The sequence below is a fragment of the Neophocaena asiaeorientalis genome, unplaced genomic scaffold (assembly GCF_003031525.2).
Source record: "Neophocaena asiaeorientalis asiaeorientalis breed wild unplaced genomic scaffold, Neophocaena_asiaeorientalis_V1.1 scaffold65, whole genome shotgun sequence".
In the NCBI taxonomy this organism is placed as follows: domain Eukaryota; kingdom Metazoa; phylum Chordata; class Mammalia; order Artiodactyla; family Phocoenidae; genus Neophocaena; species Neophocaena asiaeorientalis.
The window spans coordinates 214,212-241,586 of record NW_020173215.1 but is presented as its reverse complement, the minus strand read 5'-3'; the positions used below and the strand labels follow the sequence as shown (position 1 = coordinate 241,586).

The 27,375-nt window shown below is 40.3% G+C and overlaps 1 protein-coding gene across 2 annotated transcripts in view; it reads left to right on the top strand.

Moving 5' to 3' along the window:
• The window catches only part of PRDM5 (PR/SET domain 5), a 201,486-nt gene that overhangs the window by 44,784 nt on the left and 129,327 nt on the right, over window positions 1–27,375 (top strand). For both annotated transcript variants that reach the window (XM_024745141.1, XM_024745139.1), the window contains exon 3: window positions 22,344–22,466. In XM_024745141.1, coding sequence (XP_024600909.1) covers window positions 22,344–22,466 — 123 coding nt within the window. The remainder of the gene's footprint in view (window positions 1–22,343; window positions 22,467–27,375) is intronic.

The window sequence follows — 27,375 nt, the reverse complement described above, 5'->3', positions numbered from 1 at the left end:
CCGGACGGAAAAAAAAAAAAAAAAAAAAAAAAAAAAAAAAGACGCTTGATATGATTTCAGTCTTCTAAGTTTATTGAGACTTGTTTTGTGGCCTAACATATGATCTATTCTGGAGGATGTTATATGTGCACTTGAAAAGAATGTGTAATCTGCAGATTTTGGATGGAATGTTTATATATATCAAATTTATCTGATCTAGTGTGTCATTTAAGGGTGGTGTTTCCTTGTTGACTGGCTGTCTAGATGATCCGTCGGTTTATGTAAGTGGGTAAAGTCCTCTACTACTATGGTATTACTGAGAACTTCTTTCTTTATGTCTGTTAATACTTGCATTATGTACTTAGTTGCTCCTATGTTGGGTGTATAAATATTTACAAATGTTATATTTTCTTTTTGGATTTACCCCTTTATGATTGTGTAATGCTCTTGTCATTCAGAATTGAAGGACAGAGCAAGAGTTTTAATATCTTTTGTTATAGTCTCTATTTTAAAGTTTATTTTATATAAGTATTGCTACCCCAGGTTTCTTTTCGTTACATGTACATGGAATATCTGTTTCTGTTCCTTCATTTCCAGCCTCTGTGTTGGTGAGTCTCTTGTAGGCAACATATAGGTAGGTCTTTTTTTTTTAATCCATCCAGCCATCCTGTGTTTTTTGATTGAAGAATTTGGACCATTTACACTTAAAGTAATTATTGGTAGGTATGCACTTACTTCCCTTTTGTTAACTGCTTTCTGGTTGTTTTGGTATTTTTCTGTTACCTTTTTCTCTTGGTCTCTTCCCTTGTGATTTGACGATTTTCTTTAGTGTTATGTTTGGATTCCTTTCTCTTATTTTTTTTCTGTGTATCCATTATAGGCTTTTGATTTATGTTACAATGAAGTTCATATATAACAATCTACATATAAAGCAGTCAGTTTTAAGCTGATATTTGCTTAAGTTCAACTGCATTCTAAAACCACTACATTTTAACTCCCCAGACCACATTTTATGTTTTTTAGGTCATGTTTTATATCTCTTTATTTTGTTCATCCCTTAACTACTTATTGTTACAGTTGATTTTACTACTTTTGTCTTTTACTCTTCATACTAGCTTTATAAGTGGTTGATTTCACTACCTTTACTGTACATTTGCCCTTACCAGTGAGAGTTTTTTCTTTCATATGTTTTCTTATTTCTAGTTATAGCCTTTCATTTTTCAGTTAAAGAATTCTGTTTAACATTTCCTGTAAGGCTGTTTTAGTGGTGAGTACTCGTTTAGTTTTTGCTTGTCTAAAAAAACTCTTGCTCTGTCCCTCAATTATGAATGATAACCTTGTCATGTAGTCTTAGTTGTAAGTTTTTTTCCTTTCCACACTTTGAACATATCATGTCATTCCCTTCTGGTTTGTACAGTTTCTGCTGAGAAATCCACTGATAGTCTTATGGGTGTTCCCTTATATGTAACTAGTTGGTTTTCTCTTGTTTTTTTTTTTAATTCTGTCTTTATCTTTAACTTTTGACATTCTAATTATAATGTGTCTTGGTGAGAATCTCCTTGGGTTCATCTTGTTTGGGATTCTCTGTGCTTCCTGGACCTGAATGCCTATTTCCTTCCACAGGTTAGGGAAGTTTTCAGCTTTTATTTCTTCATATAGGTTTTCTGTCCATTTCTCTCTCTCTTCCTCTTCTGGGACCTCTATAATTGCAAATGTTAGTATGGTTGATGTTGCCTTAGAGGTCCCTTAAACTGTCCTCCTTTTAAAATATTCTTTTCTCTATTTTGCTGTTCTGATTGGGTGATTTCCATTACCCTGTCTTCCATATTGGTGATCTGTTCTTTTGTGTCATCTAATTCACTGTTGATTTCCTTTAGTGTATTTTTCATTTCAGTTATTGTATTCTTCAGCCCTGATTGGTTCTTTCTCATATTTTCTATTATCTCTCTCTTTTTTTTTTTGGCCATGCCACGTGGCATGCGGGATCTTAGTTCCCCGACCTGGGATTGAACACATGCCCCTGCAGTGGAAGCGCAGAGTCTTAACCACTGGACCACCAGGGAGGTCCCTCTGTTTCTTTTTTGAAGTTCTCACTGTGTTCATCCAAACTGTCTTGAGTTTGGTGAGCATTTTTATGACTATTACTTTGAATTCTTTATCAGGTATATTACTTATTTTCATATCACTAAGGTCTTTTTCTGAGATTTTTGTCTTGTGTATTTATTTGGAACATATTTTTTTGTTTCCTCATTTTGCTTGGCTCTCTGTCATTGTTTCTATGTATTAGGCAAAACTAGCTTCCTTGGTGTTGGATGAGTGTCCTCGTGTAAGTGATGATCCTTCTTGTTAATCCTGCCCTAGCTCTTGGTTGTCTTTTGATTCTTTGTGGTTGTACATGCCACCTGATTTATTCTTTTTTTTGGGGGGTGGGGAGGAGTGAAGATGGTTCTATGATTCTTTCTTTCTTTCTTTTTCTTTTCTTTTCTTTTTTCTTTCTTTCCCATCTTTATTGGAGTATAATTGCTTTACAATGGTGTGTTAGTTTCTGCTGTATAAGAAAGTTAATCAGCTACACATATACTGTATATCCCCACATCCCCTCCCTCTTGCGTCTCCCTCCCACCCTCCCTATCCTACCCCTCTAGGTGGTCACAAAGGTGAGTCTCCACCTGATTTATTCTTGATATGCCACTGTTCAAAATCTGTCTGTTCCAAAGGGCACAATCTCATTTAACGCTTAGTTTCAGGCTGATTAGAAGCCGGACCCCCAGGCAGCAGCTTTTAAAATATACAGGTATATACAGTCCTGTGTGGCTACAGTTATAATCCCTGCTGACCTCCAGACCAGGAGAACTACAGTTGTCCCCTGGCCAACAGTTCTAAAAATCAAGGCTTTTGACAAGTGTTTGAGTAGCTTTCTGGGGAGTCTCATTGTGCTGTTGTGAGGCCAAGGGCATGTGCAGGATGGTGTTTCCTTACTTAGATTCCCTGGGGGTCTCTGCCTATCCTCTAGACATGTGGGAAACCTGAATTCTGTTGCTCAGGGTGAAGCTCCAGGCTAAGTATAAACACATTTTTCACAGGAAGACTGGGGTTGTGTTGTAGTCTGCTGTCTGTGCAGTGTGCTGGTGGTCAAGAACTGTTGGCCTGTCAAGAGCTGTTGTTTTCAATTGTTGTGGTCCTGTGGGCTCAGGAATGCCAGCAGAGCCAGGTGATCATGGGGTGTCCCCTGTGTGGATTGTACCTTTCCCGGCTTTGGCAAGGCAGCTGGAGACTGAGGGGCAGAGCGTGCATTCTTGCTTCTGGAAGGCAGCGGGAAAATGATGTGAGTACACCAGCCTGTGGGCTTCAGCATTGCAGCCGGAGAGTGCCTAGTCTGCGCGAGAATGTCGGCCTAGGCCACGAGTGTGAGAACACCGTGACTGCCCGCCCCTGCCAGTCCCAGCCAGAGAGCAGCCACCTGAGGTCTCTGGCTTCAGCAAAGTGGCTGGTTAGTGCTGCAGTAATTACTCTCCCTGAGTAGGGAGCACATTAGTGTCTGCTAGTGCCTCCCTGCATCTGGGGGGAGCATTTCCACCATTCCCCACCCATTCAGCTGATGCTTTTAGATTCACAAATGACTCTCCATCGCATAGAGTCTTGGCATTTTTCAAACTGCTGTTATTTTGCTGTGTTTCCACCGAGTGAGACCACTTGAGAGCCCTTTAAGAGGGGAGTCTTAGTTTCCTATAGCACTTTGGGACCCTTGTAGGTCAACCCTTTTGGTTCTCTAAGTGAGATGTTTTGGGGGCTTGTCCTTCCAGTGTATATCCCAGGGACCAGGGTGCCCAATGTGGGGCACCAACCCCTCCGTCCTCTAGGAGAAGGCCCACCTGGTGAGATGCCTCCCTATCATGTGACCTCAAGCTGGGGGTGGGAATTTTGGCAGTAGTGCTTCTTGGCCTGTCCTACCTGTCTTGATGTGATCCTTTTTATCCTTTGCTGTGGAGCAGCTGTTCAGCTAGTTCTCAGGTTCTTTCCAAGGGGGTTGATCCATATGTAGCTGTATTGGGAAGAGCTAAGTTCAGGTTCTTCCTATGCTGCCATCTTGAATAGCCCCCCCGCCCCATTACTATTTCATAGTAGCCATCCTAATGGATATGAAGGATAGGTAATATTTTAAGATATATAGTCAATATTCAAAAACTGTTAGTAAGTAGAGTGATGGACCAAATACTTCTATGACGGAATTAAACATGGATCAATGTAAAGTCAATTTTCCAAGTTCAAAATGAGGCATACCAGACTTGATACTGACTCATATGCCAATGTCTCAAGGTTTACTTGGTTTATGTGGACATTTTGGTTAGCAGTATTACTTGGTGGCTAGATTAAAAACCCAGACTGCAAATAAAGAAATAGAATCTTGGAGAGAAGATGGAGAGAAAAGTGCCATTATACTGCCTACTGGTCAGACCACATCAGGAGAGTCATGTCAAGTTCTGGGTATTAGATATGAATCTGGAAATTGGTAAACAGGGGACATTCAACAGAGAGCAGCCGTACACAAAAAGGGTTTGGAAACTGTGACCTGTCAGTCAGTCAGAAGGGAACTGGGGTTCTTAACCTGGAGAAGAGGAGGGGCAGAATCAGTTAGCTGTCTTCATATGATTTAAAGGCTTGCTGTGTGGAGACCGTGCAGGCTTAACTTTCTCGTTTGAGGACAGAACTGACAAAAGAAAACAAAAATAACAATGTGGAAGTAGAGACAGATGTGTTCCTAATCAACATGAGGAAAACCTTTCTGGCATCAGGAGGACAGAGAGTTCCTGTTGTGGAAAGTGTTTGAGTCAAGCTACATGAAGGTAGGAGCTCTGCTGGGAAGGATATTCCTCTCCCACGTGGAACCTGGCACAGTGGACTGTGTAAAAGCGGTTCTGTGCCTTCTTCCATGCACAAGAGAGTGTGAGACTCTGGACAAAAAATAGTTTCATACACAAAAGCCTAAAACATAGTAGGTGTCCAGTTTCGCCTGCCCGTGGTTAATCCTACCTGGACTGAGCGAATGAATCTCCCCTTAAGAAGAGTCTGGAACTCTTAGGTGTCCTGACTGCTGGGCATCCACTCAGGGGCATTGAAGAGTTATACTCTCTTTCCGGAGCCCTGACCCACTGCTGACCTCTCTGCGCTTGTTCTTGATATTTCCCGCTTCACACAGAACTCTTCAGTTTTACGTTTCATTCGCCTGCACATGTGCCTTTGCTTTTGCCAGTCCCTTTACTTTTTTTTTTTGGTACGCGGGCCTCTCACTGTTGTGGCCTCTCCCGTTGTGGAGCACAGGCTCCGGATGCGCAGGCCATGGCTCACGGGCCCAGCCTCTCCGCGGCATGTGGGCTCTTCCCGGACCGGGGCATGAACCCGTGTCCCCTGCATCGGCAGGCCGGCTCTCAACCACAGCGCCACCAGGGAAGCCCCCCTTTACTTTTTTGCCCATGCCCCGCCTTCTTATTCCTGCCAGGCTGACCGGGGGCGAGGGGGCCTCTCCTCACTGCTCTCGGAATACGTGAGGCAGGTCGCTGTGTTGGCATTTACTACACGTTGGGGTGTCTGTCCCTGCTCGCTGGGCCGTGAGCTCGCTCACAGGGATTAAGTGTTGTCGATGTTTGATTCCGTAGTGCAAACGAACCGTGTTTATGAATGACATGAAAAGGGGCAGAGTCATGATCCGTGTGTCCCAGTGCCTAGTCCAGTGTTTGACACACTGCACTTGCTTATCACTTTGGAAGAATACAAGAGTTGAATATGTGTTTTTTCAGTTTAGGTCATAACATCTTCATATAGTTCTAGAAACCTTAATCTGGTTGGGACGTGTAGGCGGAATCTCAGAGTGGGCATCTCGCAGGCCCTTCTCTTCCATCTTCTTTCCTGCTTCTCTCCCTCTTCCTTTTCCTTTCTCCTGCCCCTCCCCACCCCTTCCTCAGCCTCCTCCCTCCTTCCTCCCTCTTTTCCTCTTCTTCCTCCATTTCCTTCCTTTTCCTGCTACTACCCCTCCCTGCCTTAACACCATGCAGCCTCTTTACACAGTGTTCTCATGCAGTTCGGCAGGCTTTTTACTCTGTAGTTCATGTATCAGTTAACTGAGCCTGAGTTTTTCCCAAGACCTCAGATCATAGATCATAACAGAGATTCCAGATCACCTGTGTGTTGACACAAGGGTTTTTATTTCCAATATGGCAAATGAGGTTCACACATACCTTGTTCAGTTTCTACACATTTATCTTTTTATTTACTTGTCTTTCTAGATTTTTTGTATTTGTGCCAGTCTCCTGATGCCAACCATCTGTGGATTCTTTAATATTATAGCAACACAGGCTCTGTTTGTATTCAGTGCAGTTTACATTTTTATGTTTGCCAAGACCTTTTGCTGTTATTATGTAGTAAGTTAAATGTGAGAACAACAGGCAGGCTAGAATTCGCTTTTTCTTTTAAACTTAACAAAAATTAATTTATTAATTTTGGCTGCGTTGGGTCTTCATTGCTGTGCGTGGGCCTTCTTTAGTTGCATCAAGTGGTGGCTTCTCTTGTTGTGGAGCACAGGCTCTAAGAGCGCAGGCTCAGTGATTGTGGCACGTGGGCTCAGTAGTTGTGGCTCATGGGCTCTAGAGCACAGGCTCAGTAGTTGTGGCGCATGGGCTTAGTTGCTCCACAGCATGGGATCTTCCTGGACCAGGCCTCGAACCCATGTCCCCTGCATTGGCAGGCGGATTTTTAACCACTGCACCACCAGGGAAGTCACTAGAATTCTCTTTATGAGCAGCTTGATTTATTTACATCTGAGTATAGAAAATGTGTAACCAGGTTACTTAGTTTTTGGTCTGTTTTAGTAACAGATTGTAGCTCTAATTTATGTTGAATATAAAAAAGTGGGTTTAATGAATTTTTTCTAAGGATAGGTATGGTGTTTCTGTAAGTCAGAAACACCAACATGTATGTAACTACTCTGCACACAGTGGAGGCTCTCCAAACACTACTGAAAGTTTGCATAAAATTCTACCTGAGAAATTTTGTGTTTTCTTTTTATATAAGGAAGATTAATGCTCATGGAATTGAATACATTCCAGTTAATGATGTGGCCTGTAATTTCCTTACTGTATGATAAATGACTACTCTGAAAGTACATTGTTCTTAGCAGAATTTTTAGGGCAGCTTAGATAATTAACATTTTGATGTGCATATTTGTTATTTTTTAACTTTTGATTAACGAATCACTTTTTTTTTTTTTATCTGCGTTGGGTCTTCGTTGCTGCACGCGGGCTTTCTCTAGTTGCGGCGAGCGGGGGCTACTCTTCGTTGCGGTGCACGGGCTTCTCATTGCGGTGGCTTCTCTTGTTGCAGAGCATGGGCTCTAGGCGTGTGGGCTTCAGTAGCTGCAGTGCACGAGTTCAGTAGTTGTGGCTCACGGGCTCTAGAGTGCAGGCTCTGTAGCAGTTGCTCTGCGGCATCCGGGATCTTCCTGGACCAGGGATTGAACCTGTTTCCCCTGCATTGACAGGCGGATTCTTAACCACTGCACCACCAGGGAAGTCCCTGAATCATGTTTTTAAAACACTTTTTCTTTCAGGCCCCAGAGATCAGTTGAATTTTGAAAGGTCTGACATTTGTAAAATACAAAATTACCATCTTCAATACGGACAAAGGAATATGTATGCGTCTCACATATGTATGCGTTTCAACTGTCGGGGTAGAAATCTGTTTTTTTAGCCCTTTTATAGACTGCCTACTGTCCATGCAACCTTTTACACATTATGGCTCACGGGCCCAGCCGCTCCGCGGCATGTGGGATCTTCCCGGACCGGGGCACGAACCCGCGTCCCCTGCATCGGCAGGCGGACCCTCAACCACTGCGCCACCAGGGAAGCCCCTGTGCCTAGTTTTTAATCTATGGGCTTCACTTCCAGGTCAAAGACAGTGTCGGGGTAGTTCTCCACCAAGAAATCTGTTTTTTTAGCCCTTTTATAGACTGCCTACTGTCCATGCAACCTTTTACACATTTAGTACAATAAGGATCTCTGTTCCCAGGTAAATTAGCATGTTTTTCTTTAATTCTGTAGCGCTGTACTATTGCCAGAGAACCTGTTATCATTCTAATACATTTATGTCATCTCTGTGGAGAGAAAGTACTCTAACGGGTTAATTTCTCATTTTAACCTCTAGGTCCATAGACCTTTACCTGGAAGTCGGAAATCTAAAAAGCTCTGAAAACCAAATTTCTTTTTTTCTTTTTTAATAACATGTTTAGCAGCAGAATCTGACTTGAACTTATGTGAGGCCATTTGTAGCCTTTTGTTTTTATCCTACTTAGATGACTATTCATACTTTTAGTTGCAGAAACATGAATATGTTTGACTATGGGATGGTGTTCCAAACCCTGTAGAAAACATTACATAAATACAGTGTATGCACCATATTACTTTTCTAAAATAAACTTTAAAAAAATCAGCTTTCAAAAACATATGGTAAAATGTAAAATGGATGGCTAGTGGGAAGCTACTGCATAGCACAGGGAGATCAGCTCGGTGCTTTGTGATGACCTAGAGGGGTGGGACAGAGGGGCTGGGAGGGAGGCTCAAGAGGGAGGAGATATGGGGATATATGTATACATATAGCTGATTCACTTTGTTGTACAGCAGAAACTAACACAACATTGTAAAGCAATGATAGTCCAATAAAGATGTAAAAAAATATATATGGTATTGTGATGTTGTATAGGGTCATTGCCAATTCTTGTTCAGGTAAAAGCCTAAGAACTGTAGATATTTCTGTAGTAGAGACCTATTAAAGGTAAATATAATTGGGTAATAATAGATGAGTAAAGCAGTCAGTTTTAGAGTCAGTAAGGGACTGTTAATAAAAGTAAAATCTTTGTATTCATGTTACAGAACATGGTAATAATACCCACATGTCTAAGTTGTTCTGACTTGCAGGAGTTCATTGCAGGCAACTTTCCAATGTTGTTTCCGTTTCACCTTGTGAACACATTTGGAAGGTAAGGTCCTGGGTCTAGTGAGCTGGTCATTAGAGTTTAATATTAGGATTTTTGTTTGTGCATAAGACAGGTTTTTCTCATTTTTGAGCTAACAGCCGGCAGTAAAATGAGATATCTCTGGGCAAAGAAGGTGTTTTTGTCACTTTGTAATTTTAGATGACTTATCTTAAAAGGTAGTTTGTTGCAAAATTAAAAACACTCCCTTGGGGAAAGCCCTAGATTTGTAAGTACACTTTTAAAAACTCAAACCAGTGTTATATAATACCTTTTGATTTTCAATTTCCCCAACTTCTTCTCTTCAGTGTGTTCTACATCTGTAGTTTTAATGGTTTAATATGTCTTTATGAGGTGAGAAAGTAATAGAAAAATATTTATGGTCAGTAGTTTCCTTATGTGTGAAGTTCTTGATACAAGTTTGATGTCTCTATATACACTAGTGAAAATGTACTCAGGCAGCTCCATAATAAATGTAAAAAACCCCATAATTTAAAGTTTAAGATTTGGAGAGAACTGATGAAATGGGAAATGTAGAAGCATCTACTTTTTTTTTTTTTTTTTTAAGAGGAACTGATTGTTTCTGTAACCTAAGAATTAGAATTAAAATTTAAAAAGAATACATGTTAGGTCCCTTCCCTATTTTTTCTCTCCCCTTCTTTCATTTACTATAAGACTAAATTCCTTACATTAAACATAAGTTTATATTATATTTAAAGGCATTCACATTCTTTTTTACATAATTAACATTATTTGCAGATTATAAATCATCATCTATTATGTCATCTAAAGTGAAAGAAGCAAGTCTCTTGGTCCTACAGCTTCAAGGACCTGGAATTTGTCCAACCACCTGAGTGAACTTGGAAGCATATTCCTGCACAGAGCCTTCTTCGCAAACCCTAAGCACATAATCCCATTGAGCTCATCCAGCCTTCTTACCTGTAGAACTGTGAGATAAGAAATGGGTATGCTTTTAAGCTGTTTGTCGTAATTGTTGTGCAGTGATAGAAAACTAATGTAGATTTTTGGTACCAGGAGAGGGTTGTTAGTTTTCCGCTTTTGCCTATAACAAATCACTACAAACTTAGTGGCTTAAAACAACATCCTTTTTTTAATCTTACAGTTTTATTGGTGACAAGTCTAGGTGGATTCTCTGCTTAAGGGTCTTACAAGGTCATATCAGGGTGTTGGCAGGGCTGAGTAATCTTATCTGGAGACTTTGAGAATCAGTTTGCTTCCAAGCTCATTGAGGTTGTTGGTTGAATTCAGTTCCTTGAGGTTGTTGGACTGAGTTCTTTATTCTATTGCTGGGTTTGTTTTCAGTCCCTAGATTTCTTTGGGGTTGTTCTCAGGCTGCCTTGTGGTTTGTCCATCTGAGGAGTGGAGAATCTCCCTCATGTCAAATTCCTCTCATGCTTTCTAGCTCTCTGACTTCTTTTCTGCTATCAGCCAGAGAAAACTCTGCTTTTAAGCATCTTGTGTGATTGGATCAGGCTGTCCCCAAGGATAGTCTTCTATCTGCAGTACAACATAATCATAGTGATATCTCATCGTACTCAAGGTTCCACTCACACTCAAACAGGAGGACATTCTACAAGGGTGAGGGTCCTGAGGAGTTATTCTTAGAATTCTGCATATCGGTCAGCAGCTGGTGACCAAGGTTGTAAGTATATTGAGGTAGTGTAATGTGGTGGGCTCAGGAATTAGATTGCCTTGGTTCAGACTCTAGCTCTAGTACTTAACTAACTGTGAAAGCTTGGACAAATTATTTATTCTCTTTGTGCCTCAGTTTCATCATCTGTTAAATGTAGTTAATATGTAACACCTACCTCATAGGTTATTTCAAGGAGTAAATTATATAACATCTGTAAAGGTGCTTAGCGAAGTGCCAGATACATAATAAACACTCAACTAACAGTTAGCTGTTTCTATTATTATTATTTGTTATTTAAAGCAGTATCATTTTATTTTATGTTTTGGTTTTCGTAGAGTGAATTTGACTGAATCAGAGGCATATTTTCGTTAAGAGTGACATGATAGCCAAATGAGAGCCTTTTGTCACGGGATCTGACTCATGTGAGCATCCCTCAGGTGGAAGTGTGAGCACTTTTCCCCTCTTCCAGGCAGAAGATGTGTGTTCTTAGATTGCCTGGGCCAGGTGTGTGTAGGTGTGTACCTGTGTGCAGTGCCGTGGGAGATGGGTAGAGTGACCTGGGCTGAGACAAGACAAATCAGCACGTGAAGGGCCTCCTATGTCATGCCAAGGACTTCTGGCAGAAAATAGGCAGCTTCTAAATAGGCGTTAGCATGGGGAGATGGGTGAATTACAGAGAGAACTCTGAGGAGAGTGTGGAGCATGGATTTGAAGATAGATTTTGAGTCAGTGTGGAAAAATACTCAATTAGGAAAATGCTCTTTATGTTCAGATAGTAGATCCTTGCCAGAACATACCCCAAATCCAATAGTTTTCCTTGACATCTTAACAAGAAAAGTTTAGGATGCTCTGATGGAGGTGAGGGTGGTCAGTCCTGGTGTATGCTCTTGATCAGAAAGAGGCAGAGCATCTGATCCAGAAGCAGGTCCAGGTTTGGGATTTGAGTCCAAGGGTAGATAAGAATCTAGGAGATCAGTCTTTGAGGAGCATCTGAGCTGATGCCCAGGAACTATAATCTGCCATCTGGGTTACCCATCCCCGAGGAGTGGGACTGCTGGCATGTAGAGGACCAAAGAGCACCGACTGGCAGGGACCTGGGCTGGCCTTCATCTGGCCTTGGACGAGTTCAACAGCACATGACTGTGCCCTGTTAAAAAAAAGTCGGGGTTGAGGGAAAGGAATCCAGCGAATAGAGTGAGTACGTTGTATGTAAAGCAAGCTGGGTGGGATCCCAGTCACTTAGGGACTTGGTTGGGAATGAGATAGCAGATTATCCCATGAGAGAACAAATCAAGAATGCAATTTTAGGATTTTGTAGTACCAGAGTTGGAGCAGGATTGATATCAGGGCTGATTTAGCAATAGCACGGACTGAATAATCTCAGTGTCCGCCCGTATTCTTCTCAAGTAGGCCATGAGCTGGTCTCAGAGGTGCAGGGATTTGAGAGTGAGGGTTAAGTGGCCTGAGTGGTAGAGTCAGAGGGCCCCCAAAGATAGCCCAGTAAGCCCCGGGTCTTTGGAAGGGACCACACTCTGGAAGAGTCCCTTGGATTCTCCAGGATTCTTTTTCTCAAGGGCTCTTTCCCAGGGGGATTTCTCATTTCCGTTGACTCCCTAGGCCTGGGCGTATATGGCCAGCTGCAGAGAAATCAGATCAAGGGGAAAGCCCCAGCTTTCTTTATCAGAAAACATCCTCTGCTGAAATATTTGTGTTCCAGGTTTGGATGGCATTCCTTGCCAGCCCTTTTGTTGCCAGAGCATGGTTGATGCCAGACACAGCTTGGTCTGTAACAGGGAGACACTCCTGTTCCAGTGACCCTGCTTCCGGGCAACATGAGCCTTTGGGCAGAATTCTAGAAAATGAGCTACAGTAAGAGAGAATTATGTACAACATGGTTGTTGTGGCCCCTTCTGAGGCTGTCCTTCTGTTCACATTTGGATGATAGGAAGTAAGAACTTTCTCTGGAAATTTTGAGTGAGAAACCTAAATCTTTCAGGAGCAGGTGAAGATCCACTCCTTGAAGAAGACTTCCTTTTCTGAACATCCTTAATTCGGAGGATATACTGTTAATTACCCTTACTGATACTGTCCTGTGATACTCAAGGGCCTTCTGTGAATTGTACGTGAGGGTCATATTCCAACATCTTTCCGCTGTATCATGACAACTGTAGAGAGTAGGGAATCCTTGGCCAACCCACCTGAAGGGCTAGATGTGTGGGAGGAGGATTTGAGAAGAATTTTCTACTTTCTTCTCTGCTTGCATATGACATAAATATTATTTACGTTCTGTGTTTGTATTCCTTCCTATAGCTGCCTTAAATATGCCTGTCTATCTTGTTTCCTCTTCTTTGGATTCAGACCTTCTAGGGGAATGGTCTGTCTGATTTTCCTTCTTCTAGACTCTATTTTTCAGGTATTAGGTGCCAACTTTCAGGGCCTCTAAACTTCCTACCCGTACCTCTTTCCAGAGCCTTATTATTTCACACCTAGGTCATGGTAATAGCCTATTTAATTCTTTTTCCTTTCATAAAATTTTCCCTCCACACGCATTAGAGTTGTTGGATGCCCACCCATCATCCATTCTCCTTCATCCTTCCCAGTTGAATCCTCTTTCCTACTTTCCACTCTTCCTCCACGTAGTAGTACATTATTACCAAGAAGATGATTCCTGCTGGGCCGCATCCTGATTAGCCTTTGCACTTTCTGTTAGGTGAAGCACAGAACTTCCTAATTGACACATTTCCCGTTTATTTCTTGTTATTTCTCTGATTTTGCTGCCTGAACCACCACATTTGAGTCCCCTTGTTCTTTACTAGCTGTGTCTTCCCAACCAAATTTACCAGTGTCATTCATCTTGCTTCCTCTGCACAAAATGACTCAGCTGCTCTACCATTCTTTCATTGTGATAACATTCCCTGCAGTGGAATCACAGCTTATGCAGGGCTTAGGTTCTCAAACCAGTCCATATGGCAACAATCTCATGTCATTAAAATTATGGACCATGAAAAGGAACGGTCCTAACTATAATATTTATTTTCTTTCTTTGAATTTTTCATATTTATTTTTTCCTCTCATTGAATGGATGTAGTTTAATTTGTGTAATTTAAATATGAGTATGATAAAACTGTTGATCTTGAAATGATGTTCTACCTCTTCTGTTGACAAATTTGTATGCCATTCATTCAGCAACTGGAACTAGCCTCATCTTGTGTGTTGGGGATTCCCAAGACTACCCCACATTCAGAGATTCACTAGAAGGACTCCTGGGACTCAGTATATAGTTGTACTCATGGGTAAGATTTATTTCAGTGATGTAGCAAGGCGGTACAGCTGGATCATAAGGGAAGAAGGCTCAGGTAGAGTCTGGAGGAACCCATGTATAGATTTCCTTACGCTTTCTCCCTCCCATGAGGGGTCACACAGAGCTCACTCTTCTCCCAGTAATGAAAAAGCAGCCACACACATGTGATGTTTCTGTACAGGGAGACCCATTAGAAATTCAGTACCCAAGATTTTTACTGGGGGCTTGTAGGCACCTTCTGCCTTAGCATGCACCAAAATTCCAGATTCCCAGAAGAAAAGCAGGTGTTCAGCATAAACCGTAGTGTTTACACTGTCCAGGAACGGTGAACCACCCTTACCCATTAACTATTTACTGGGGGCACCCTGAGAACACAAGTTCCCATTGCCAGTCAAAGGCCAATCTTACAAGCAGGCCTCTGAGGCCTGCTGGGTTTACTCCTTTCGCAAACCTTGTCTACTGAAAGATTTTCATAACATACTCTTTTCTAATATTTTATTTTCACTTTGGTCCATCCTCAGGACTTGGAATCTGTATGTACTAAATGTTTTTGAAATGAATGAAGTTTATTTGTATATCTACTTTATAATAACCAGGCATTGCTTTGTGGGTTTTTTGTTTAAATCATGTTTTGTTTCTTTATTAATACTGAAGATGTTGAATATATTCTAGAATTTCATTTGTTGCTTCTCATGGCATGTTTTAAAGTAACCGATAAAGAACTGCACACTAGATGTTGTTAAATAAGTGTTGTTTACTGATAACTAATGTTACCTTTTAGAATTCTTCAGCACAGAACTGTGGTTGTTGGATGATTATAAGAAGGGAAAGGATGAACCGTAGTGATTGGGAAATACTTGATTGCCTTAGGTGTATTCTTATAATAAGATAATTCATTTGTTTCTTTATCGAGGAAGTTGCGTATATTTTGAAGACGTGAATGAAGAGAGTACAGTTAATTTAAATGGGCTGGGCAGATTCAATTTTAATAGCTGTAGAAAAGCTATATATTTAGGAAAAAATCTAAAAACAGTGACTATACCAGTGGAATTTGGGTTAGGAGATAAGAATCAAAGGAAAAATGGATCTTTCTTTTTCTTTTCATTTTTTCTCCCTGTGGACTGCACAGTGCTCTTTGTTATTCAGTGTTTCTATAACCCTTGCCCAGAAATGTTCAGATACAAAGCATCATCTTTTAAAAATAGTATCAAAACTATGATCTCTGGATCTTATCATTGTTTTTTTATATGACCAACTCTTTGAAATGCTTTCATGTCTGATAAGTAGAATTTTGCTACTAAAATTTTCTTATTTTTGCCATATTTTCTGTGCCCTTTTAACATACCATAGGGAGGGTTCTCCAAAAGCTGACTTCAAGGCTTTGTCTAAGTTTCAAATCTGTATTAAAAATAGAGCAACGCTATAGGCTCATAAAACTTTAACCAGATTTAAAGTTTTGTGAATCATTTCTAATGGATCTGATGGATCACACCAAATTGTCAAAAGACATGCTGACTTTATTAATGTGGTTTTCTGATTCCTTGGTGAAATAATACTTTACTTATAGAGAAGTTACCTGCCTTATGATATTGACAAAATCAAATGTAAAAAAAAAAGCCACTAAGCAGTCCAAATGGATGCCACAGTATTTATACACTATCTTTTGCATGTTCTTTACAGAAAACCCCTAAAGCGGTGGGTATAATAAGCTAATGCCAGCTAAATTTACTTTATTCTGTATGCAGTAAAAAACTAGTCTATCCAAAAATGTCACTGAAATCTGACTGTCTGAACATGTTTGTAAAACTGTAGAAAGGGACAGTGGCTACACTGCTAAGGCACTCTCATAAATTTACCATGGAAAAGATGATATGCTTTTCACTGTGTCTTTCACGTTGTCATGTCAGTTATTTCTTCTTTTAAAAAATTAGCCCAATTTAAAAAGTACTTTGAAAAGCAAGATATGGAGTGCTTTTAAAGTAAGTCTCTCATTACCTCTTATAAATTATTTTTGAACTTTTAAAGGGAATAAAGGCAAGACAGTTAAAAAAAAAAAGACACATTAGCTGAGCTTTTAGTGAATAAAATATTTATTGAGACAGTACCAAATAAAAGGTTTCCATCTCTGAAACAATCTGTACAGGTGCCCAAGTACAGGATTTGCTTACCTACAGAAACCTAACCGAGTTCCTCAGTTAAACTTGCCTTTGACGGTATCAGGAGAACTTCCTTGATACAGCTTACGTGATTAAAAAGGCAACCTCAGCTAGGACGTGGCAACCAAAAAAGCTTTTGTGATTTTAAATTGCGTCAGTAGAGACAGTGCCCAGATCATAATAGTCCTTTGTGTGCTGACTCCTGTCCCGTGTTAAGAGAGTTTTGACAGATCAGTGTGCATCTATAAGGGGACAACCAGGATGGTGAAGGAACGTTTATCATATCAGACAAGGAAAGAGTTATTTTCTTGTAGAAGAGAAAATGTAGAGAAGGAGGGACTCCTGCCTCCAGAAATTTGAAGGGCTATATGTATGTAGGAGAGAAATTAAAACTACTGAAGGGACAGAGCTGGGATCGAAGGCAGTTGGTCACAGAGCAACATGTTTGAATTTGGCGTAAGGAAGAGTGTCAACTCAGCTGAAACTACACCTGGGTTTGCTACTACCTAGTAATGGCACCTGTTCTTACTTCAGGTGTCCAAGCAGAGGCTACTTGTATGTATATGGGTTTGAATGGGGTTTTTAGGATATCCTTCATGTTTGTTCCTTGAAAAAGCTGACATGGCAGAAAAATGGTACATACGTGCCCAGCTGTGCTGTTGAAAGCAGTGTTCGTCTTTAAGAATGTCTGTTAGTTGCTGTGAGCCTCACTTTCCTCAGTGTACTGATAACTTTGTGATTGCAAAATATTCATTGGTATAAAGAAGTCATGCATCTTATTCCTTTGAGGCTCACGCAGTGTCTGTGGGGTCACAGGGCAGGGACTGTCATCCCCATTTTAGAGGTCAGGAGACCATGGCTCAGCTCAGCTAGAGGAAATGACTCACCCTGTGCGATACAGTCAGAGCTTGGATCACATCTGGCCTTTTGATTCCTGGTCCAGCATTTTTACCATTTTTTACCACTCTAGACTGCCTTCTTGAGGTTCCTTCCAGCTTGAAATATTTAGGGCACTAATTATTTATAATGAAAAAGAGACTTTATTTTTCTCATCAGTCTTTTTAAGTTATTTAATTTTGTGTGTATTATATTCTGGATGTTATTCAGTAAAGAGTCATCTGTAAAAGCCTGTGTTTTCTCTCTGTGTGCTTTGCCGTCTGAGGACGGGGGTTCTGGGGATTAGGATCATGAGACACTATGTGGGGGAGATATAAGTAGATATGCTACGGTGATATGTGTGTGTGTGTTTAAAGGCACCAAAGCTGGGAAGAATTTTAGACTGAATACTTTGAAAAATCAACAGGAAAGGGCATCCCTGGTGGCGCAGCGGTTGAGAGTCCGCCTGCCGATGCAGGGGACACGGGTTCGTGCCCCGGTCCGGGAGGATCCCACATGCCGCGGAGTGGCTGGGCCCGTGAGCCGTGGCCGCTGAGCCTGCGCGTCCGGAGCCTGTGCTCCGCAACGGGAGAGGCCACAACAGTGAGAGGTCCGCGTACCGCAAAAAAAAAAAAAAAAAAAAAAAAAAAAAAAAAAAAAATCAACAGGAAAAAACCATCCCTTTGCTTAGAAACTGTAAATCATTAGCATTTCCTAGGGATGATCTTTGCTGATTTCTGAAAGTGTGTCTCTTTAGTTTAAATCTGACAACAGTGTGCTGTCAGAATTGATTATTTGAGCACACTTGGTTTTCTGTGGTCCTAAAGATATCATGAAGCCTGGGTAATTAAATACTGAAGGCTGGGCATCTGGCCTTACTTCAGTTAAAAACAATTGCCGAAAGAATGCCTGTAATTTAAATACAAAAATATGATGACATTTTATCCTCTAAAGACATCCATACTCTAAATCTTAGTTCTTAAAACTACCTTCTTTGAAAAGTCTTGTTGAAAGACAGAAAGGAAAATATATTTTCTTTAATAAATCAACATAACATATTGTGACTTCTAATTAAGGATATTATTTGTATATTTTTGGAACTGACTATATTTCACTGCCATTAAATTTTACCATATGTTAAATAAAATTCCACTGGGTACATTTTGCCATGTCTGGGGACCAATCTGGCTGATTAGCTTTGCTCTGGGAACCCTGATGTCCTGTATGTGTTGAGTGAAAGATTCCTCAGGCATTCAAAATAATTGAAGGAAAATAGAGTAACATTGTCGACCCTTCTGCTGTGAAAATGAACCATCCAAGTAATAAATAAGCTTTTCTGTCTATAGTTGACACAATTTAACAGGGAAAATATTTAAATTTAAGGAAAGAAAAATTCTTATATATTTTATTGGATTACACATTTCCATTTCTTTCATTTACATGTTAGGGTTTACTTTTGTTGAGCTGAATCTTTCTGTGATTTCTTCTGTCCTTTGCTGGGTGGGAAGACAAACTGTGACATATTTAATGCTGCTGATCTTTAATCTGGAAAAAAGACAGATCCGTTGTAGCACATTGTCTTGGACCTTGCAAAAGGATGTCGGTAGCATTTGACAGAGAGTAGAACCTGCCAAGTTCCTGCGCAGTGATAATCTTCATTTAATATACAGTGACAAAGTCCTAGAGATATGAATGACTGGATTAAAGGGGGAAGGTTTTCATTTTCACATGAGGGTTCCTTTCCCTTTCCTACTTTAGCTAACTTATTTTTGTGTAACTGGCTTAGGAAGACTGTGCAGATCAGAGTTTGGGATTGAGATGGTTTTTACTACAAGATGAGAATTTGACTTCTTTGTAGGCCCCAGGTATTCAGAAGATGACCATCAGTAGGACAGTAACCAATACACTTCATTTCCATGAAAATTCAAATAGAATAAGATGGCATTTGGAAGACTAGTTTTGAAAGGAAAAACAATACACATTGGCTGCAAAGGTCAGTTCGATGCTGGAACATGGTACTAAGAGGAATTTTGGATCTTCTTTATTCATTAGTCTTTAAAAAGATGTTCAATTTATTCCCTCAGGGTTCAGTATCAAATTAAAATAGATAGATGGAGACTTTAATAATAGCCATCTGTCTAGAGTTTTTTTGATTTGGTTTCTCTGGGAAGAGGAAAGATGGATTAGATTATCCTTGGATGTCTCTTAGATATTTCAGTGAGGAGAATGCTGGGGTTAGGGTAGGGAGATAAAAGTCTTGTGAGCAGATAATCCAGCAGCTTGCAGTGAAGTGTTGAGGACTGGAATGGAGGAACAAGGAAAGGACCAGCCACTCGAAAGCTGGAGAAAACAGGTAGCCTGCAAAGACTGTGCAGGGACTTAAGAGTCACTTGGGTAAGTATGTTTAGAGTGAAACAAATGGGCAATGGCTTTGTTAATGAACAAAACAAGTTATCTCAAATATGAACGTGTGGGCCACTGTAGTATATCATTATAGTGTTGTTATGAGAGTATAAGCGATAATATATAAATTGAGATTATTGAATGTGACAAATCTTGTAAGAATTTTAATAAAAAATTAAACTGTGCATGTCTCTTAAGCCAGAATATGATGTGAGAAGGTAATAGACAACCAGAAAGTGCATACATCTAATGGACTGGAATTGAGTTGCTGAGTCATTCAACGTAGCTGGAGCCAAAGGGCCTGGGAAAAAGCTGAAAAAATAAGGAACAAACAATGCCCCTGGCAAAATGGGCTTATTATAATAAGTCACAGAGACATCTTTGTTGTGTTTCACATCTTTGAAGAAAGAATTTCAAATGTCAAACACATCTGATACATATTGTACTTAATACTGGGTAACAAATGTGTAACTAAGAAGAGCCATTATCCAGTTTCTGTAGGTAGTTCTCTCCTCTCAAGTGAGGTCTGCCATGGGCCAGCACGCTGGTGTTTCCCTACATAGAATTAGTTGGACTGTGTGGATTTCAACAACAGTTGTAGGTTTTAGATTTCAGTTCTGAGAAAATTTATCTTTCAGGTATCTAGTGGCGATGCTCCCTGTTCTGCTTAATTTAGTTGTTTGTCAGTATAAACAGTTTTGTTACTGTAGCTGCGGAGGAGCCTGGAAAGATATTTAGATATTATTGTACCCAGATATTTAGAATTACCTTTTTACTCTGCTTAAACACATGTGAACTGGTGCCCTCTTTGAGGAGGGGTTGTAGAGTGTCCTGTTTTTCCCAGCAGTGCGGCTGGACATTTTTGGCATCACCCAGTGGGCAGTGAGGGTTCTGAGTTAACGGGTAAGCAGGAAGGCAGGACAGTTTTCAAGGGCCTCCCAAAGCAGATCTCAGCGTGAGATTGTTATTTAGTGAGAAATTCCCATAGCTTCACACCTAAACATACGAGATGTAAATGTGACGTATTTATAGTCTTACGTTCTTTTAGCGATTACAGTATTGAAAATTAAATCTCTGCTTTCCAGTGAGGGTCTGCCATTTATTAGAGAGATTTTTAAGTGATTATTGAGGATCCTTGGGCCCTTAAGAAAACAGGGATCGTTTGAGAAACATGGCAGATATAAGATACAAGGGGCAGGCTAACTGTATTTTTTCCCAGACAATATGTATTAGAATCTTGAATATCAGTCCTTGCAGTGCACGCAGCAGATGTTCTTACACAGCAGCTTTTGGGTAACTTGACCTGTAGGGGTGGCTTCTTGGTTTCCAGGTCAGTGCACGATCTGGCCTATGGCAGCCTGTCCGATCTCAACGCCCACCATGGCCTATGGCAGCCTGTCCGATCTCAACGCCCACCATGGCCTATGCCAGCCTGTCCGATCTCAACGCCCACCATGGCCTATGCCAGCCTGTCCGATCTCAACGCCCACCATTGTCTTGGTGCTCCTTCTGTTCCAGCCTCATGACCTTCTTGCTGTTCTTAATTTGTTTCCAACTCAGGGCCTTTCTTTTTGCCCTTTACTTGCTGTTCCCTCTAGCCTGGAACCACACTTTCCTGAGCTCTCCCCTGGGCTGTGCCCTCCCTTCATTTAGGACTCTTTTCAGGTCATCTCATCAGAGAGGCGTTGCCTGACCAGCTCATCTGGAAGAACCCTTCTCCCCTCACTCTGCATCCTCCTCTTATGCTGTAGTTGTCTTCATAGCACTTACCTTTACCTGAAGTTATATTCTGTGCTTGTTTGCTCTTAAGTGCTGTGAGGTCAGGCTTCATCTATCTGTCTTGTTCACTGAAAGTTTCCCAGTGCATTAGCAGTACTTGGCACCATGATAGGGACTCAATCAGTATTTGTTCAGTGAATGAATGATTGTCCAAATGTATCATGAAAATACGTACCTTATTAGGCTAGTTGTGCTTTACTTTATAAAAGTTTGGAGGTCTGGAATTTGTTTTTTCCCACTCCAAGTCAGTGAAGGTATAGTGTTTATATTTGTGTTCCTTGGTGTTAGAGATGTGGAGTGCTAATCACTCATTGCTTCCCCCCCTCCTCTCCTCGATTCCAGTTGAATATAAACACACAATGAACATTGGGTAGAGATTGGTATATGCTTTATTAAACTGAGCAAGTACTCAGTACCCTACAATGCAGAGGTTTTGAGAAGCTAGATTCGAAGCAACTTGGATTCAAGAGTGCCCAGTGGAGTACTTGCTCCTTTGGCAGTTACCCTCTTCCCTTGATTGAGAGTTGAGTAAATCTGACCGGGAGGGTTTATGGCAAGAAACAAAAAACAGAGAGCTCACCGTCGTTCTCAGCAAGACATGAGCAGGCCATGAAAAGACAAAATTGAACTTGTTTTATTCATCCACTAGTTAAAAATGTGAATCGTGGCCCAGGGGATGTCAGATTCCACTGGTTAGATTAGCAGATTCTCCGCATATGGAAATGATTCCGTAGGCAGGTGGAGAGAGAAATTGAAAGGATTTATCCAGCTCCACCCCTCCCACTTGGGGAACCAAGCAGCCCTGCCGTCTTGGGTGGAAAGAAAGGGGATGGTTTGCAATTATAGTTATCCCCTGAACAATTGCATTTGTGACACATATATTGAAATACACCTACAAATAAATAATCTTGACCAGAAAAGAGCTATCAACACAGGATGTTTCTGAGAGTTGATTGCAATTGTGAGTCATCTAGACATCTGCCAAATTAAAGTAGGCTCTGTTTGTACATATGTTTAAAGGGAAGAACGGATGTTAATCTTCAGCATCTATTCAACACCTGTTAATAAGAAAGGTAATACTTATGAAAAAATATCATGTTATTTTTAGTATGGATAATCTATTTAGTATGGTTAATATTAACTTCAAGTATAAATTCAGGAGCTTTTATGTTTCAGGTTCGTGGGAGTAAGGGAGAAGTTCTGTACATATTGGATGCTACCAACCCACGGCACTCCAACTGGCTTCGCTTTGTGCATGAGGCACCATCTCAGGAGCAGAAGAACTTGGCTGCCATTCAAGTGAGCTTATTTGCTTCTTATTTGTACTCTGTACTGCGAGGGGAGTGAACTAATTTATAACTGTACTCCCTGTTTTAAATTTATTTCCCAATGACCTGCTTCAAATAACAGTAACTAACTCATAAAAGCAGAGAAATCTCATCTAGGCAGCATGTGCAGGAAAGGGCAAGCCTAGCTGTAAATTGACACCAGATCACTCACTTTATGAGAATCCTTGAGGGAATGAATTACATGGGCTGATATTGTCCTTGGCGGATTCTGCTTTCAAGTACTTTTAATTCACTCAGTGAATGTTTATTGATAGTTTTTCTGTTTGATGGTTTATTTGGCTCATAGCACCATATTCTGTGTTATTGTTTGGGAAAGGCTTCATGGAGAAAGTTTATTTGGGTATATCCCTATGACTGTACTCTGAGCTTCTTGAGGGTATTGTATTACTCAGGGTTTTCAGAGAAACAGAACCAATAGGATCTATGTATCTATATCTGTATATCTATATCTATGATGTGTAGCTGTGTATCTTTCAGTCCGTCCATCCATCCATCCAGAGACAGAAAGAAAGAGACTGAGAAAGAGGCTCATTGTAAGGAATTGGAGGCTGGCAAGTCCAAAATCTGCAGAGCCGATGTCCCACTTTGAGTCCAGAGGCAACAGGCTGCTGTAGAACAAGGAACAGCTGATGGATGGTCTAGTTCAAGTCTGATGACTGGAAGGCTGCTGTAGAATCAGCAAGAGGTAGTGTCCCACTTGAAAGGCTGTCAGGCCTGAAGCGTGGATATTCCAGTTTAAAGACCATCTGGCAAAAGGATTCTCTTTTACTTGGGGGAAGGAGACCCTTTTGTTCTTGTCAGGACTTCAGCTGATTGGCCGAGACCCACCTACATTGTGGAGGGCATTCTCCTTTACTCAAATTCATGCATTAAAACGTTAATCTCATTCAAAAGCACCCTCACAGAAAAACCCAGAGTAGTGTTTGAAAGACTGTCTGGGTACCCTGTGGCCCAGTCAAGCTGGCACATAAAATTAACTCTGCCAGGTGGGATCAATGTTTTCCTGAATTCTGTATCCCTGTATCTTAGTATAGTGCTATACACAACACCAGTCTCTAATACAAACTGTGAGTTGAACTTCGGTGATCCCTCAGTGGAAATTAAGGGAAGAAGAGAAAAGGTCAAGGCAGGGCGTTTTTAGAGAGGCTCTGTAATTAAAACTCATTGGACAGATCATTAAGAGGATAAAGAAGCATTACATTCTGTTGGGGAATTAACTTATCACATGTGAAAACTCAGCTCCTGAATCCTCAACTGCAGAAGAGGAAGCAAAGCTGTGGTTGGCAGAAGCAAGAAGGAAGGGAAAAGAATAAGGGAACTAACAGTTCTTTGAGTATTTACCCATGTGCACTATTCTAGAAGCTTCATATATATTATGTCATTTATTCAAAACTCTGAGAGCTTATGCTGATTTCACTCAATTCCAAGTCTAAAACCAACAGGAGCAAGAGGGAAAAATGCACAGAATTAGGTTTTAAAGTAACCAGAAAACACAGTCATTTAGAATATTTCATTTCCTGATGTTATTAGCTCACCAGATTTCTTCAGTAAAAAGAAGTAGTGGATCACCAGTGTGATTACTGTTTCTTTTGGTATGGATAAATGAGTGATGACTTACCAAAGGGCCACGTGGGGGATGCAAAATAGGATCTTTTGGCAGCTAGCTGTATTCAAGCCACTTTTTAGATTGTTCATGACATGTGTTGATCCAGTCACACGTTGAAGTTGATCTCTTTTTTTAATTTGTAGACATTATTTTTTTTCAAGTATTTTATATTTTTTTATGGTTTTCTGAGGCATACTTATCTCACAGGATCTTCAGTTATATCCTAATTTTAATTTACAGACTCAGTTTAAGTGTTCCTTTGTAAATGTTAACAATATCAAAATTGCCTGTAGAACCATGAAACCTAATTTGGGCAAACCCATTGTTTTGTAGGTTCTTCATTATTGTGTTTTAGAGAATATTATTCTGTTTAAACTAGATTCTTTTCTTCTTATGCTTAAATAATGATTTTAAGCTGTTCTCAAATTCCTTTTTGGGCATTTCTTCCTATTGGCTGTTATTTCTGTAGCATCAGTAGCTCTCTCCATTTGCCCAAACTTTCAAGGTGTAATACGCTCAGCTTTGAGTTTTGCCCCAGAATCTCTCAGGTTTATCCTTGTTGAAGAATGCCCTTCAACTGTACATTTTGCTTATACTGGGTTCTTTAGTTAACGGATTACTGTCAGTAAGTGTTTGTCTCCATCTTTCGCTACCCAGATTTGCTACTCTATGCCCTGTTTATTTCATCATATTGTAGCTACCTACACTTCTCTCCTTTTTGGTAACCAGGATTTCTAAGACTTACACAGTTTTCATGTTAATTCGGTGTATTCAGTGCAGTACTTTTCTTCCTCTATTTCAACTGTGTTTCTTTCCTTGAAAGCAAATAGGAATCTACAAAAGATGACTGTTGCAACTTTGGTACTCCAAGATGTTATTGTTTGACTTGCTAATAGGGGGTGAAGTGGGAGTGGGATTAGAGTAGGACTAATAAACTAGCTGGAGGCTATGTGAAGTTTCACACTTTAATTTAATTAGAATCTATGACTGTTCAGAGGCCACTGTGAGAGTCTTTGGGTGCAGAAGTGATGACAGTGCCTTTAATTCCTTTTAACGTGGTTTTGGCCTTTCCTAAGGGGGGGGTTGAGTGCGGTGCTACCATGTTTCTTGCCATGGAGCACAGTATGGATCTTTGCTAGCTCCCTTGAGGTAACGTCTTTCTTACTTGAACAGTAGCTGGAGAAGTGGATTGCTCAGGGTGCAAAATCACATCTGAGCTAGAGGCAGAGAGCTTAATATTTGGGTCACATGGCTGACAGTGATATCATCCTTCTGATTAGTTGGGATTATCTCCTGAGGACTGCGTTCCAGAAACACTGAATTGATAAGAGAAGATCATAATGTTTCCTGCAAAGCATTATGAATCACTTGCATTCCAAGTTGCATCTGAAATTCAGGGTATTCAGGAAATTTTTTATTTGAGCTGTGTGTCCCAGGAGTGAAGTAAATGAGAAACATTTGTGGCTCTGTGGCTTGCTTGGTGGAAAACGTCAATACTTGGTCCAGTTTTTTTGGACAAGGGATTAAGAATTCGAGGTCTGTTTTGGCAGAGGATGGGAACTCTTTTTTGGAGACTCAGTTATACTTCTAGTTTTGCAGTTTATTTGATTTTGGAAGACTTGCTTTGGAAATGATGATTTAAATATCTGAATTACTGAAGAAGGGTCTCATAGGCTAACAATTCCTCCCACATGCGCACATTTCAGAATAATCAGTTGAAGTGGATGTTCAGACCCATGAAAACTATTTCCAACTAAACCAGAAAATTCTAAACATGAAAGATTTGGCTTAAAATGAACCAAGAGAATTCTTAAGCTCCGTAAGAAACGGGTGATTCTTATTAAATGCTAATTTTATTATACTAAAGGAAAAAAATATGTAATATTTGAAAAGTAATTGAACTACTTAGTGTTTTACAGGCTTTTGAAAATTTCTGATCTTTTGGTAGAAAACTATTTGTTTAAATACAGAATTATGACATTTAAAGTTGGAACTTGGAATTCTTTAGTCATTTCAGAGCTAGAGTATTGTATCTCATGTTCTTAAGACATGTGTCCAGACATACCTTTCCTGGGACTTTTCACAGTATATTATCTTATCAACGTAATGAAAGATGGCTTGTTGTTCTAAAAAAAAAAAAAAAAAAGGAGCATATGGAAGAATATTTGGGTCTTGGTCCACTACTCCGTGAGGGGTGCCAGGGGATGGGGTGGTCTAAGTCTAGAGGGCACTGGGCTTTGAGCTGAGCTTGTGGTATCAAAACGGCTCCACCCCGATTCCGATGTCAGTTTGGTTTCCCCATTACCAGGAAAGCTATTTTATTACATATTATTTGCTCTCCTACCTGTGCCTTGTGAGAGATGGACAGTCTTAGACAGTTTATCCCAGAGTCTTTTCTGGTGACACATGGCATTTCAGTATGAAGAAGTGGGAGATCAAATGTGGCTCTCCAAGGAGAGCAGCAACTTGCATGTTTTTAGAGCCCAAATAGTACTTTCTCCATTGTCATCAAGCCACCAAGGTCAACAGGCTTATCAAATAGTGTTGATGCAGAATGGTACCAGCCAAGCAGCCAACCAAAAGAAATATCAGAAGGATTTATCACTTATACCCAAAATTATACATAGTTTCCTCTAATTCTGTTTCTTCCCTATTTCTATTTTTTTCCTATCAGATTTATACAAATGGTATTTCTACAATATTTTCTAGACTCTGTATGTTACAGAATTGTAAGGTGCAGCTCTCTGGCAATTTTCTTCAATAAAATATCAGTTAAATAACTTGCAGGTCTGTCTTTTAATGGGTTATCTTCCAGTAAGGTACATATTTGTCTTTCACTAGGGTAAAAATTTAAACTAAATTAAAATCACAAGTAATTGGTCCTATGAGGTTTTAAATACCAACCCTACTGTTGCCGTATGTTCCTACAGGGAGTGGGGGAATTTTATTACTTATCAGTTTATTATTTTCAATGAGGTTGTAGTTTATTGGTAGGAAAAATGAATATGTATAGAGAGATCTTTAAGATACATAGTGATACCTTGAAGGATGAGTTAATCCTTAATAATGATGATGTTGGCAGCTAACCCTTTCTGCATGCTTACTATACGCCAGTAAATGGTGATATGTATTAAAACCTTAATACTTACTGTGACACTATAATTATCATTTCCCTTTGTCACATGAGGATACTAGCACACAGAGAATCTAAGTGACTTGTCTGAGCCACACAGCCTGGGGGTAGCTGGATAGG